General features: G+C 62.4%; 3 protein-coding genes and 1 non-coding gene across 5 annotated transcripts; 2 read left to right on the top strand and 2 right to left on the bottom strand.

The window, feature by feature from the left end:
* Positions 1-73: 73 nt before the first annotated feature.
* MCRIP2 (MAPK regulated corepressor interacting protein 2) lies at positions 74-3,403 on the bottom strand. Of its 2 annotated transcripts, XM_057408017.1 has the most exons (5): positions 3,241-3,403; positions 3,048-3,129; positions 1,397-1,524; positions 1,076-1,177; positions 74-496 (listed from the first exon to the last, which is right to left on the bottom strand). In XM_057408017.1, exons 1-5 carry the CDS (start codon positions 3,290-3,292, stop codon positions 426-428), a joined length of 435 nt encoding a protein of 144 aa, XP_057264000.1. In that variant the 5' UTR covers positions 3,293-3,403; the 3' UTR covers positions 74-425. The 2 variants fall into 2 exon arrangements, with proteins under 2 accessions (XP_057264000.1, XP_057264001.1); XM_057408018.1 differs by lacking the exon at positions 1,076-1,177.
* Positions 3,404-5,130: 1,727 nt separating this feature from the next.
* Positions 5,131-5,201, top strand: TRNAG-CCC (transfer RNA glycine (anticodon CCC)). Its single transcript has one exon. It is a non-coding gene; the product is annotated as a tRNA-Gly (tRNA).
* Positions 5,202-5,280: 79 nt separating this feature from the next.
* METTL26 (methyltransferase like 26) lies at positions 5,281-8,195 on the top strand. Its single transcript, XM_057408014.1, has 6 exons — positions 5,281-5,536; positions 6,893-7,055; positions 7,162-7,221; positions 7,607-7,674; positions 7,939-8,017; positions 8,094-8,195. Exons 1-6 carry the CDS (start codon positions 5,340-5,342, stop codon positions 8,139-8,141), a joined length of 615 nt encoding a protein of 204 aa, XP_057263997.1. The 5' UTR covers positions 5,281-5,339; the 3' UTR covers positions 8,142-8,195.
* A 618-nt stretch (positions 8,196-8,813) lies between these two features.
* On the bottom strand, positions 8,814-11,367 carry WFIKKN1 (WAP, follistatin/kazal, immunoglobulin, kunitz and netrin domain containing 1). The gene is made up of 2 exons (XM_057408011.1): positions 11,138-11,367; positions 8,814-10,298 (listed from the first exon to the last, which is right to left on the bottom strand). Exons 1-2 carry the CDS (start codon positions 11,315-11,317, stop codon positions 8,814-8,816), a joined length of 1,665 nt encoding a protein of 554 aa, XP_057263994.1. The 5' UTR covers positions 11,318-11,367.
* Between the last annotated feature and the right edge of the window lie 2,300 nt (positions 11,368-13,667).

Here is a 13,667-nt window from a genome sequence, read left to right as displayed (position 1 = left end):
TATGTCAAGAACTTCTTTCTTATATTGTATGTGCTTCACCGTCTCCTCCCCATCCCACAAGCACTTCTCCATGGGCAGTTTCAGTGCTTTATTGTCTGGCAGTCCTGCTACAGCACCCCACTGTCCTCCCCATGGCTCCAGCCACAGGGGGGGATCTGCTCCCTCATCCCCAGCGTGGCACCATAGTGTCCCTGGGAGCTGGAGGCTGCAGGAGCTGCAACAGTCTGAGAACTGGCACTTGAGGCATCCTGGCCGGGGCCGCATGCTGCTGCTCCGCAGCGGGCGCAGGGATGGGGCATGGCTCTGGTCTGGTCCTGCTGGTCATTTGATTTCGGTCATCCTTTAAAAACGTGGTTCTAAAATGGCACCAGTTCTGGGCTCCAAGCTGATGCTCCCTCAGGACACCACCAAACCTTTCTTCCCTTTTAGGAGCAGCTTTCTATCTTGGCCAGAAATTGCTGTGCCCACCACTCCTCCAGGTCAATGGGAACAAAGTCTGAAAGAGAAGAGGGAGAAGGGGGAGCAGAGCAGCTGGAGCAGGGAACAGGGCTTCACAGGCTCCCCCCAAGCCATCCCATTTGCCACTGAACAAAAGAAATGGCACCCCAGTATCTCCCCCACCCCTGTGCCCTGTCCCCAGAGGCCAAGCTGGGTTCATGGGGACATCTCAGCCACTGCAGGAGCCCTCGGGCTGCATTCACAGTCCTTGCTCCTGGATCATGTTCCTATCCCCACAACTGTCCTGCTCAGCATCGGGGGAGGCAGGTCCCCATGGTGGGACCTGGGGGCTTCTCTCCAGCATAATGTTGAACCCACCTCTGTGGCTGGAGAAGGCATGATTTCCAGAAGTCATCAACCAGGCATCCTGCTTGCTTGAACACCCCCACCATAGCGCTGGGGGCAGTTCTGCCCACCACCACTCCCAAAACCAGGCTCAGCAGCACAGACCCAACCCAGCCCTTCTGGGGATCCTCCTCCCACCACAGCCCTGCTCAGGTACCCAGCTGAGCCCACCCCAGCTCATTGCACCCCTGATGCACCTCCCCTCTGAGGGCTGTAGCTGCTTCCCACTTACTTTTGAGTCCAGGGTTGGGGTTTTTCTCTACGTACTGCACGGGGCCACAGGTGCTCTCCCCACTCCGGCTGCTGTCCAGCTGCTGCTCTACCTGCTGCCAGGCTGGATGCAGGAACAGCCAGCAGAGGGTTGGGGATGGGCATTGCCCAGGAGGAGGGGTGGGAAGTGGTCAGAGGGGTGCAGGTACCCAGGCTGGGGACCCCCTCCCTGCCTCAGAGGTCCCCAGCAGCATGAGGCTGCTCAGGAAGGACCCCACATGCTTCAGCCCCCTTGGGATGTGACAGTGAGCAGGTCCAGCCCCCGGGGACCCTCTGCCCTCACCTTCATAGACAAAGCGGACATTCTCCTCATGGGCCAGCGTGTAGCACTCTTCAGGGGCCAAGACCTGCTGCGGCAGCACCTGCGGCCTCTTGCCATTCACTCTGTTGAAGACGAGTTTCTGGGCTGGGCTGTGGAAGGGAACAAGGTGGAGATGAGGGGGCACCCACCATGGCCTGGAGGAAGGACAGGGGCTGCCCCACTCAGTCTTGTCCCCAAAGGAAGGGACTGAGAAGGAGCCAGGCCCAAGGGAGAGGAGGTTCCTACATGGGGAGGGGTGTGAGGGGGATCCCCATGGAAGAGCACAGGCTGCCCATCTCCCACCCACCCTCCAGCCTTAGCACAAAACGGGGTCCCCAAAATAAGGAATATGCCACCAAAAATGCTGAAATAACCAGGAAAATGGAAGTGAAATCCAGGCACCAGGCAGGGGATGCACATTGGTGTCATCCTCACAGACCAAGCACCCAGGCCGGCTGTAGCAGCCCCAGAACCCAGCATGTTCCCAAGGTGCCCCCGGACTGGGATGAAGCCCTTTGCCAGCTGGGAGCAGGTCAGGCTTCCCTGGAGCTGGGCACCTGAAACAGCCCCAGCCTGGAAACAGCAAACCCAGGCAGAAGGAAAGGAAAAGCTCAGGATGAGACTATGGGCAAGTTGGATGCAGAACTTGAGTGTTTTGGCTTTTCTGCCCAGCTTCAGGACAGGACATGTCTGCAACAGCTGTGTTTCTCATGGGACAAAGTCTAAGGGGCCCAGAGAGTGCAGGCGCATTATGATTTGCAGGGCAGGCGAGACCCAGAACGGGCAGACCCTGCCAGGTCTGCAGGAGGGCCGGGGACAGGACACCCCCCAGACCCTGGCTGGGGGCCACCGGGCAGCAGCCAGGAGCCTGCACACCCAACTAACATAAGGGTGTAAGGCTGGAGCCATGCTGATTAGGTAGAAGGTCCAGGGTGGAGGGGGGCAGCCTGGACAGGGAGGGGACAGCCTGGACGGGGGCTTTTCTTTTCCATTCCTTGAGGCTAGGGGAAACAGGCAGAGCCATGCAGGCCCCAGAGCCCTGCCCGATGGAACAGCACTCTGGAAAAAAGCTCCTTAAGGAAAGGAACCTTCGCCCCTCCGTCCGTTTCAGACCCTCCCACCAGGTATTCCTGCTAAAGGCCGCGAGCCTCAACCAAAAAGCTATTTCCCTCCCTCAGGGCCAGGAGACACCTTACCCTGGGCTACCAAGGGGACATAGGACAACCCACAAACGCTGCCCAGGGCCACCACGGGGACATGTGACAACACATAAACGCTGCCCAGGGCCACGGGACAACTCACGAACGCTGCCCAGGGCCACCACTGCCCCCGTGGTCCCCGTGGCCACCACTTCAGCTCCGGGTACGCGGCAGCCCCACACCGGGCCCGGCGGTGCCGTCCCCAGCAACCGGGCACTGGGACCCTCCGTCCCAGCCCCATCCCTGTGCGCACCGGCTCCGGTGTCCCCCCCCCGACCCATCGCACACCACGAGCGCGCCGTGCCCGCGATCTCGGCAGCGCTGTCCCCGACGTCCCGTTCCGTCGTGCGGGCACCGGCCGCGCCCCCCCCCCCCACGGTGCGGGAGGCCCGGTAACCTTTCCCCAAGGTCACGGCGGCTGCGGCGGGGCTCACCTGGCCGGGGGCCAGGCCCCGGGCTGCAGCCGGCCCCGCAGCTCGGCCCCTTTGCTGCTCTCCACCGCCTGCTGCGTCGGACCTGCGGGCGGCGGCGGGACTCAGAGCGGCGCCGGGGCGGCGGGGCGCGGAGCGGGACGGATCCCGCGTACACGCCGCCGCCCGCCCCGGTGCCGCCCGCTGCCCGCGGTACCTGTGCGGCGCTGCGTGGCCAGCTTGCTGGGGCCGCGCGTCAGCGTGTACATCCTGCGGGCCCGCACGGCCCCGCACCGGCCCCGCCTGAGCGCCGCGTGCCCCCCGCCGGGCCTTTAACGGGCCGGGCCCGGGCGGCCGCGACACGCCCCCGCCCTTAAAGGGCCCGCGCGGGACGGGAAGGGCTGGGGAAGGGGGCGGGAAGTGGGAGGGACCCGGGGGGAGGTGCTGGAGCGAGGACACGGGAGCAGGCACATGGGGGGGGGGCACAGCAGGGACACAGAGGGAGCGTACGGGGGGAGGGACACGGCGGGGTCACACAGCGTGCACAAGCGAGAATTGTGTAGGGACATAGGGGACACACGTGGGAGGTGTGTGGGGGCACGGGGGACGCATGGGTGGGGGGACAGACACGTGGGGGCACAGGTGGGAGGTGTGGGGGACATTGGGGATACATGGGAGATACACGGGGGGGCATACGTGGGTGGCACACATAGGAGGTGTGGGGGGACACAGGGACACATGAGGGACTCATGGGGGCATATGTGAAAGGTGTGGGGACACACATGGGGGGCACACGTGGAGTTGGGGGGGACATATGGGGGTCATATGTGGGATGTGTTATGGGAGACACATGGGGGCCACACGTGGAATGTAGAAACACAGGGGACAGCGGGGGCACATGGGAGGTGGGGGGGTACATGGGGGGCACATAAGGGACATAGATGTGATGTGGGGTCACACAGAGGACGTGTGCAGGACACACAGAGGGAACACGCAGGAGGTGGGGACACGTGTGACACACAGGACAGGCACACATGGGACACGGGGACACACAGGAGACATGCATGGGACACACAGAGGGGACACGTGGGACATGTGGGAGACATGCACAGGACACACAGGGTTCAAGTAGGAGAGGGGACACAGGCAACGCGTGGGACACAAGATGGCACACGCAGGGGGCACAGGAGTGACAGGAACACAGGGAGCACGTGCATGGGGACACCTGGGAGACAGAGCCATGGGACACAAAGGGACACACATAGGAGTCACTTCTGCGACACACAGGAGCCAGGCTGGGGACAGTGAGGGGGTGTAGAGGCAGGGGCTGAGGTGCCCCCACGTTGGGGACAGCACTGTGACCATCTGCGGAGCCCCGGGACCCGCAGGGGACACTGGGCTGGGCAGCCATGTCCTGGCCACTGTGGTGACCTTTGGAGCGGGGAAAGCACCTCGAGGTGTCCCCACATGGCAGGAGGTGCAGCCCCAGGATGTGACCCCCTGGCCACCCCCAGCATCACCCCTCAGAGTTGTGGGGGGACATGGGTGGCATCCCAGGTTTTGGGGTCAGGATGGGTGACAAACTCACTGGCATGCTCTGGCTTTGCTCCAGTGTCAGTGAAGCCATCCCACAAGGTTGAGCTTGGCCTTTTGGCCCTGCCAGGGTAGGAGGGTGCTCGGCCCCCCAAAAGAGCATTCAGCGGGGCGCTGGGCACCCATGGGTGTACCCACAGCTATCACCCCCCGCTTGACTTCCTCAAACTCACTATCAGCCGGGGGGGAGGAAGCTGTGCTTCAGTTTCCCCACCTGCACCCTGATCGGGAGGGTTTTGAGGCACCCATGGTGTGTACCCACGAGCCCTGAACACAGCTCCTCGGGCTGCGGCTGCTTCCTGCCCAGCGTCCACCAGCTGTGCAGGTCCTGGCAGGGGGGGCTCCTCTGTTCCCAAGCACCCCCACTTCTCTGGGGTGCCCACGCAAAGCCGGTCTTCGTTAAGCGGGGTGGGAACAGAGTGGAAGCCCATGACGGAGACACAGCAACAGCCTCAGCCCACACCACTCCTTTGAGAGAAGGTTAAGTAGCATTGGGGTAGAGCCGTCTGCAGCAGCGCCGCTGGTGTAGTGGTATCATGCAAGATTCCCATTCTTGCGACCCGGGTTCGATTCCCGGGCGGCGCAGAACTTTTTCCGGCCCTTTTAATTTTTTTTTTTTTTTTTTTTCACTAATTATGATGTATTTCTCACCCGCCGGTAGGGGCGGTCCCGCGGGGGCTCCTGGGAGCTGTAGTCCCAGCGCCTTATCCAGCGCCCGTGGCCATGCAAGCGCCGGCGGCTGCGGAGCGCAACAAGGGCCCGATCCTGGCTGTGCTGCGGCAGTACGCGGGGTGCGGCCCCTGCGAGGTGCGGGTGCTGGAGGTCGGGGCGGGCGCGGGGCTCCACGCAGCGCACTTCGCCCAGGCGCTGCCCCACACCCGCTGGCAGCCCTCGGACGTCGACCCGCGGGCGCTGCGCAGGTGGGCGGGGGTATGGCGGGCTGGGGAGGGCCATGGGTGGCTCTGGGCAGACGGTAGGGGCTATGGGGGGTCATGGGGGGCACATCCTGCATCCCTTTACCCGACCCTCCCGCCCGTGCCCCCACTGCCGGGCTCTCCCCCTCCACGCGCTTTTTATTCCCGGAAAGCGCCGATATCCAAGCCTCGGATGACCCGGGCTCCACAGCTAAATGCTTATTTTATTCCAGAAAAGACTCAATACAGAACCCTCAGCCAGCCCCGGTTCCCCTGCTTAATTTTTTTCACAGGAAAACCGCAATATTCAACTCTTGGACAGCCCCAGCTCCCCTGCTTGACGCAGGAAAACCACCACACTCAACTCATGGTCAGCCCTGGCTCCCCAAGTCAACACTTGCTATGTATTGCCAGAAAATCCCCAATATCCAATTCCCAAGCAGCTCAGGCTGCCCAGCTTTGCACTTTATTTTTCAAAGACAACCCTAGTTTTTCCCTCTCCACCAGCCCAATCCCACTACGGAATCATCCCTGCCTGCCAGTTGCCCACTGTGCTTTGTTACGCGTAACGCTCCATGGTGATTCCAGGCTGGATGCCTGGGACACTGGCAGCAGCTCCCACCCCGCTCCGGGTCACACTGGCCGTGTTGGGCCCTGCTTATTTGCTCTGTGTGTGTCCAGCCGCAGCCAAATGCCCATTCCAGGCATTGCAGCGCCAGGCTCAGAAGGCCTCGGTTTCCATTCAGGAAATAAACCTACTGGGGAGGAATCCCCCCCATAAGAAAATGAGCGCAGTGAGGGGGTGCCAGACGCTGAGCCTGTCCATGGGGCTGTGTCCAGTATCCTTCCCACCACCACCTCTCAAACAGTGGTTAAAAATTACCCTCCATGAGGTTGTGGTTCCCTGCTCCAGCTGGGAGTGGAGACCCGGGTGGTGAGTGGGCCAGAAAGGGTATAAATCACTGCAAATCACACAGCGCAGGTGCAGCGCACCTTGCGCGTGCAGGCAGAGTGCGGGCAGCCTGAGCACGTGGGTGCAGGCAGCGCATGCAGGCAGCAGGGAGGACAGCGTGTGCTAGCTGCCTTGCTGGAGGGGGACTGCGGTTATTTAGGCACTGGGATCTCTCAGTCCCTGTTCCACCATTTGTCTGGCTACTGCCAGTTCTCCAGATGCCTGTTGGGAAGCAGAGACCCCCTTGTCCTGTATAGAGCCCCCCACCAGGCTGCACTGCAAACACAACCTTATTATTTGCTGTCAGAGACTCCCCCTGGGGGATGCTGCGAGCAGCCAGCATGGGCAGGTTTTCCACTCAGCGCAGGGGGTGCCTCGGCTGGAGTTGATGTGGGGTTTGGTGCCCGCAGCATCGCTGCCTACGCCGAGGCCATGCAGGTGCCCAACGTGCTGCCCCCCATCCTGCTGGACGTCTCGCAGGGCTGGGAGACCTGGGGGGGTACCCAACCCGCCAGCCTCGACCTCCTGGTCAGCATCAACATGATGCACATCGCGGAGCTGGCCTGCACTGAGGTGAGCAGTGGGGCAGGGCTGCAACCCTAACATGTCCCTGGCTCTGGGGGTCCCATGGGGTGTCCCCAGGCACCTGACCCCTGGTTCCCACCTCTCTCTTCACCAGGGCCTGTTCAAAGGTGCTGGGGTGCTGCTGAAGACCGGAGGTGTGCTCTTCACCTACGGGGTGGGTGCTGCTCAGCTGAGCATCCTGGTGCAGGAGCATCCTGCTGGGTGTGGGGTGGCAATGAGTGTGCTGGGGAGGGTGGATAGGAGGGCAGCTGCAGGTATGGTGACTAATGGGGGGTGTTGGGTTTGGGGAGTCTCAGCTTTTTGGGGCACATACTGCTCCCAGGATGGGAGGGATCCTGTCCTCCCTCACCCCAACAAAAACAGGGGCGGGGGTGCCCATGGTTTGTGAAGAGACACAGTGTGAGTGATGGGGCGCATGGTCCCTCTTGGGTAGCGTCTCCTCCCTTGGCATGGTGGCGTCAGCAGCCCAGGGGCTGGGAGTTGCTCAGGGGGGACACACGGTGGCTCCTGCCTGCAGCTCCAGCTTTGTGTCCTGGCAGCCCTACGCCGTGGATGGCCGGATCAGCCCCCAGAGCAACGTGGACTTTGACCGCAGCCTGCGGCAGAGGTAGGGGAGGGTGCTGGGCAGGGGCCAGGGCTGCTGGTGGCTCATCCTGCCTGTGCTGCCCATGTTGCCCATGCTGTCTGTCCTGCCCATCCTGCCCATGCTGCCAGCAGCCATAGGAGCTCATTCCCTGCATGGTCCTTCAAGACAACACCTAAAGAAGTGGCTGGGAGGAGCCCTCTCCACCTGAGTGCACTGCTGGGAGATGGGGCAGCTCCCAGGGTGTGATATGTCCATCTGTCTGACCCACACCTCCCTCCCCATCAGCAACCCCGCCTGGGGTCTTCGGGACACAGCACTGCTGCGGCACTTGGCCGAGGCCAACGGGCTACACCTTGAGAGGATGGTAAGAGCTGGGGTGTGCAGGGTGGGGGGGTCCCTATGCCAGTGGGGACCCCCTGACCCCGGCTCCGTGCTTCCAGGTGGATATGCCGGCCAACAACAAGAGTCTCATCTTCCGCAAGCTGTAACCTGCCTGTGACACCTCCCGGCACAGACACCCCCCATTGATACCCCTCAAAGGGGTCACATCGCGACAATGGGCTCAGCTGAGGGGGCTCCCTTTGCAATGGGGTGCCCCAGAGAAGCTACCGTGGCTGCCATGGGGGGCAGAGGCACTGGGGGGGAGCAGCACCTCGGCCATGGGGTAGAACTTGCTCGGTGGTGGGGTGACCCATCCCTCTTCCCATCCCCTCCCCAGGATTGTGATGCTGCTCCCCACAATAAACACCAAGGCTTCACCCCCCCTCCCCACCAATGCTTGCAGCACTGGCACTGGGGGAATCCCCAGTCCCCCTCAAGCACCAACCAATGGAAGGGATCACGTCCTGCATGGGGAGCACCCTGGGGTGCTGCACTGCCCCTAGAGGCTTTGGTGCAGTGGGAAGCTTTTTATGAGGGGGGTCCCTGGCAGATCTCCCACCCCTCTGCAGCCCAGCCCACTCCTTTATTGCTGCTGGCTGGGCTGGAGGGTACATGGGGGGCATGTGGCAGATAAATAACAGGGGAGGTGGGAGCTGGGGCTCAGCATGGGGTTGTGGGGAGCTGTGTGGTGGTGGTAACCCCAGGATACAAGCACTGGTGTGGGGCTCTCCCTCCACAGTGAGTCTGCAGCCCCCATATCAGCATGTCCCGGCTCTGCCCTAGTCCTGGAAGCGGTTGAGGAGGTCGCAGGTTTTCTTCTCCATCAGCTCGTAGATCTTCTTCACCCGCTTGTCGTTGGCCGCCCGCACGTAGCTGCTGGGGTCCAGCGTGGCCATGCCGTCGTGCACCTCACCCATGATGATGAGCGGCCCGTCCTCCGCCGTCATGTTGGGGCAGGGGCAGCTCCAGTCCATGTCGGTCAAGGTCACCTCCAGGTACTTGATGTTGAAGAACTTGAGGCCCATCTTCTCATCCTTGAGGACATCCTCGAGGGCGAAGCGCGCGATACCGGAGTCCTGGTCCTCCACGACCTCCATCAGGCGTCCCACGATGGCGAAGTCGCTGCGGCAGAGGCTCAGCACCATCTTGCTTTTCAGGCGGCAGGCCTTGCACTGCAGGCTCTTGGGGAAGGGGCAGGTGTCCTCGCAGCTCTCCTTGCTCTCGAAGTTGTTGGTGTTGCCCTCGCAGCCGCCGTACACAAAGGAGTGGCACTGCTTCAGCAGGGGGTTGTACGCCCAGCGTGGCTCCCAGTGCTGGCAGGGGCCCTGCACCACGGGCAGCAGGCAGGTGGGGCGGGCACTGCCCAGGCAGGCGGCCCGGCACTCCTCATACGTCTCAAAATGGTTCCTGTTTGCCCCGCAGCCTCCGTAGCGGAAGGTGAGGCAGGAGCCCTGCTTGGCGTCGAAGTGCCAGCGCACGTCCAGCGCCTCGCAGCGCCGCCGGTCTGGCTCCTTCAGGCACTCGGCGCTGGGGAAGGGCTGGGGGCTGCTGGCCGGTGCCATGGTCCCCGGCTCCCGCCTCAGCACCGACAGTGGGAAGTCGGCGCGGAGCAGCCCAGCAGTGTTGCGGGCCGTACACGTGTAGATGCCGGCGTCCTCGTGGCGGGCGTTGTAGATGACGAGCTGGCCGATGTTGGTGACCACCACGTTGCCGTACATCTGGTCCGGCCGCATGATGAAGTTCTCCTCCCTCTCGCTCTGCTTCTCCCAGGTGATGTCAGGGCGCGGGCGCCCGCTCACGTCACAGCGGAAGCTGACAGTGCCTCCGGCGCGCACCGACTGGTGGAAGGGGTTGCTGTAGAGAGCAGGGGGCACTGGCACCTCGGGGCCGGTGCCTGGCGTGGGGTTAGCTGTCGTCTCCTGCGGCACAGGGCTGGTGTCGGGCCAGGTGAAGATGTGCTTGCAGGGCACGGTGGTGAGGCGGGTGCCGCGCAGGCACGCCTCGGCATCCATGTAGCACTTGTTGTAGTAGGTGAGGCCGTCGGAGGCGCAGGTGAAGTTGGGCTCCTTCTCGCAGCGGTCCTTGCACTTGCACACGGGCTGCCCGTCCCAGATGTCGCAGTCGGAGCCCTGCTGCGCGCACACAAAGCTCTCACATGAGGCTGCAGGTGCCGGCGCGGGTGCGCTGCCATCGGCAAAGCGGGCAGCCACGCAGCTCCGCAGCCCGCACACGTTGGTGCAGCACTTCTCAAACTCTTTGCAGTCCTGGCCAGGGGAAAAGAGGGGGGAAAGAGGTGATGGGGGGATGATGTGCAGGTCACTACCTTGCCATGGGAGCTGCTCCCACCCCCTGTGGGGCTTTTGGGTGGGTAGTGACCCCACGAAGCCCTGTGCACCCTCAGTACTGCCAGCCCTCACCAGCATGGCTACACTGGCCATGGCCTACCCACCGCCCCCCCCCCCCCCCCCCAGACTCACCAAGGGTGCTGAGGAGTGCACTGCAATGATATTGGTCCTCCCTGACTCCCCTCCCCCCTCCCCCCCCCCCCAGCACACAGCATCTCACCCCTCTCTTTTGCTAGCTGAGGGGAGGCAGAACTCATTACACAGATGAATTGAAAATGGGTCTCCCACTGTGTAGGAGCACTAAGTAAGGTGGAGGTGCTGATGTGTCTGCTCAGCCTTATGGAGCCTGGAGCTCTCCAGGATGGACAGCCTTATCCATGGGTGGGCTCCTGACCACAGGGATAAAAGTGGGAGGTGCAGGGCTGTCCACTGTCTGATGGGGGTCCCTGTCCCAACACAATATGGTTCCCCCATCCCAGCCCTTTGGCTGGGTGGGACCATCCTGGGGGTGCATGGTGGGGGTGCTTTGGCTACAGGAGACATGGGGGGGGGGGGGGGGGGCACGAGCAGCTTCTTTGCCTGCTGAGGAGGCAGGGGAGCAGCTCCTCAGCACCCCGATGCCAACTCACAGCAGGGGGTTGGAGGGGGGGTAAAACTGATGCTGGGCTGAGCCTGTTGCACAGGAACAAGCCCCATGCACAGGACCCGCACCCAAAGTGAGTCCCTGGGGTCCCCCACGTCCCCCCGCGCCTGCTCACCTGGTCCTCCCGGCACTCACGCTCGCATGTGCTCTGCGCGTCCACCCACAGGTTGGGGTTGAGCTGGTTGGGGCAGACCCCTGGGTGCCGCATCCTGGCTGGCTGCAGACTCAGCCCCGCCACCAGCGCGGGCAGGAGCAGCGCGATGCCCACTGGGACCAGATTCCCACTTGGAAGCATCTTGGCCACCCCACGCCGCCGGCCTGGCTCGCTGGTGAGAAATCACGGTCAGGATGGAGGGGATGAGGGGGAAGGAGGGGGGACAAAGAGAAAGAGGAGGAGGAGAGGACCAAACCTCTGCTCTTCAGGGCCTGCTGGACCACCAGCGATGCTGCCGGCCACCTCCATCCATTGCTGCAGCTCAGCTTGCGGGTGCCAGGGACACGGTGGCAGCGGTGTTCCTGGTCCTTCTTCCCTCAGTGAGAGGGTATCAGTCCATCCTGGCTCCCCGGCGGCTCAGCGGGGCGAGTGGGGTGGAAGGGGAGGACGGGAAGGTTGTAATCTGAATCCCCTCCCTTCCCAGTGATGTTTCTGGGTGTTTGGAATGGGAAAGGCGCTGACCTCAGCCTCTAACCCCGGCGAGCCCAGTGATCGGCTGGGCAAACACGGCAGGGGGAGATCAAAGGCAGAATGCAGAAAGTCTCCAAAGAGGGAGAGTGGAAGGAGGGGGGACACACACACAAAACCCACCCAGCCCATGGAGCTGAATTCCTGCAGGATGAGAGAGCAGCCAGAGCCTCTGGTCCACTCATCCAGGGCTGCCAGCAGGGAGACCTGCAGAGCCCACACTGACCGGGGAGCCCCTCACCCCGCTCCTGGCCTCTTGGCATTGTGGGTGGATGCAGCCTTGAGCCCGGGAGTGGGAGCTGGGGCTGGCACTGGCATGTGTCTGCCCTGCTCATCCGTGATCACCATGTGGCACCCCTCAAGCGCTGGGCACAGCATCCAGCTCTCCTGGCAGCACGGTGGGTGTCCACCAGCACCCAGTGCTCCCTCCACACCGATTGAGGGCCAGGCTGTCTCTCCAGAGCTGGAAGCCAGCCCCATGGGATGGCTCCTCACGCTGCATCCCAGCTGCAATCGCCTCGTGGAGCACGTTCTGCAGCCAGCCCTGAGCTGGCCCTGACTCCCCAGTCAGATTCCCGTGATCCCTGGTGGGACTGACTTGCAGCAGGAACACTTCACAGTGTTCTGGGAGTATTAATTCTTCCCTCAGCTGCTGCGAAGCAGCAAACCCACCCGAGGGAGTTTTGCCCTGGGGTCTCCAGCCCCCGCTCCGCAGCACTGCAAACTTGGGGGCAGGTGGTGTAAGGGACAAAGGGAGAAGCCGAACTCAAACCCACCTGCACCCCAGTGGTCCTTGTGCATGCAGTGTTCAGTGCCAACCCAGTCCTTGGGGAAGTTCCTGGGGGAAGCCCTGTTGCACTGGAGCAGGCATTCTGGGGGGCTCTCAGGATCCACCATGCTGCTCTGTGCTTGGGCTCCCCAGGGACCTCAGATCTTGGAACATGGCAGCAGCTTGCCATGACCACGCACAGAGAGCTGGAGTATGTCCCATGGTTCATGGTTTCAAGGCCAAGCAGCCACCCAAGGGTCTGGCTGGCTCTGGGTGCAGAGCGGAGGTTACACTGCCCCAGGGTGCTCATGGGGGAGCTGCTGAGATGTTTTGCAAACAGGGAATTGCATCCGGTCAGCCTGACCCTGCCTGCTCCATCCAGGCAATCGCAGACATTGAGACTTGCAGCCCACAGACCCACTCACTCTGGCAGGGTGCAGGCTGCAACAGCACCTCGCTCCCCAGAGATGCACCTGAGCACTGGGGTGCCCAAGGGTGCTGGAGCAGGAGGGAAGGGGGAAAGGAAAACCTGGAGCCCAGCTTTCACCCACCCCTATCTGGGGTCCCTGTGGTTACAACATGGTCTAAGAAGATGTCGGTGCTGTGGTTTGGGTCAGTTCCTGCCACAGAGGTCCCTCTCTGGAACTGTGGGAGCAGCTCCTGGGGTGTGGCCCATGTCCCACACCAGAGTCCAAGACACCTCGTCTCTGTGTCACTGAGATCAGAAGCAGCCAGAGGGATGCTGCATGGTTGGAAATGCAGCTCCCAATGACTCAAGACCCTCACCCACGCCTGGGGACCCAGCAGAAGATGAAAGAAAACCTCATCCCTGGCAGTGTTCAAGGCCAGGTTGGACAAGGCTTGGAGCAACCTGGTCTAGTGGAAGGTGTCCCTGCCCATGGCAGGGGGGTGGAACTGCATGAGCTTTAACCTCCCTTGCAACCCAGACCAGGCTGGGATTCTGTGACTCAAAAGTGACTCTCACCACTCTGGCCAAGCCCAGGACAATTCCACCATCTGAAGGAGCTAAAACTTCAGCCTCTCCCAAACTTCATCTCTGCACCCAAGCTCCCACTGCAGCCCAAACAGGGAACTCCTGGAGTCACTTCCAAAGATCCCAGACACAAATGCAAGGTTTACATCTCATCTCCTCCCTCCAAGCGAGGGGAGGACAGGAACCGGCTCAGCATCCTG

This window comes from Pezoporus wallicus, unplaced genomic scaffold (assembly GCF_028554395.1).
Source record: "Pezoporus wallicus isolate ANWC-B61680 ecotype Strahan unplaced genomic scaffold, APGP_CSIRO_Pwel_v1 contig_4012, whole genome shotgun sequence".
Taxonomy (NCBI): Eukaryota; Metazoa; Chordata; class Aves; order Psittaciformes; family Psittacidae; genus Pezoporus; species Pezoporus wallicus.
The sequence above is the reverse complement of the archived record's forward strand: the minus strand, read 5'-3'. Positions and strand labels throughout refer to the sequence as shown.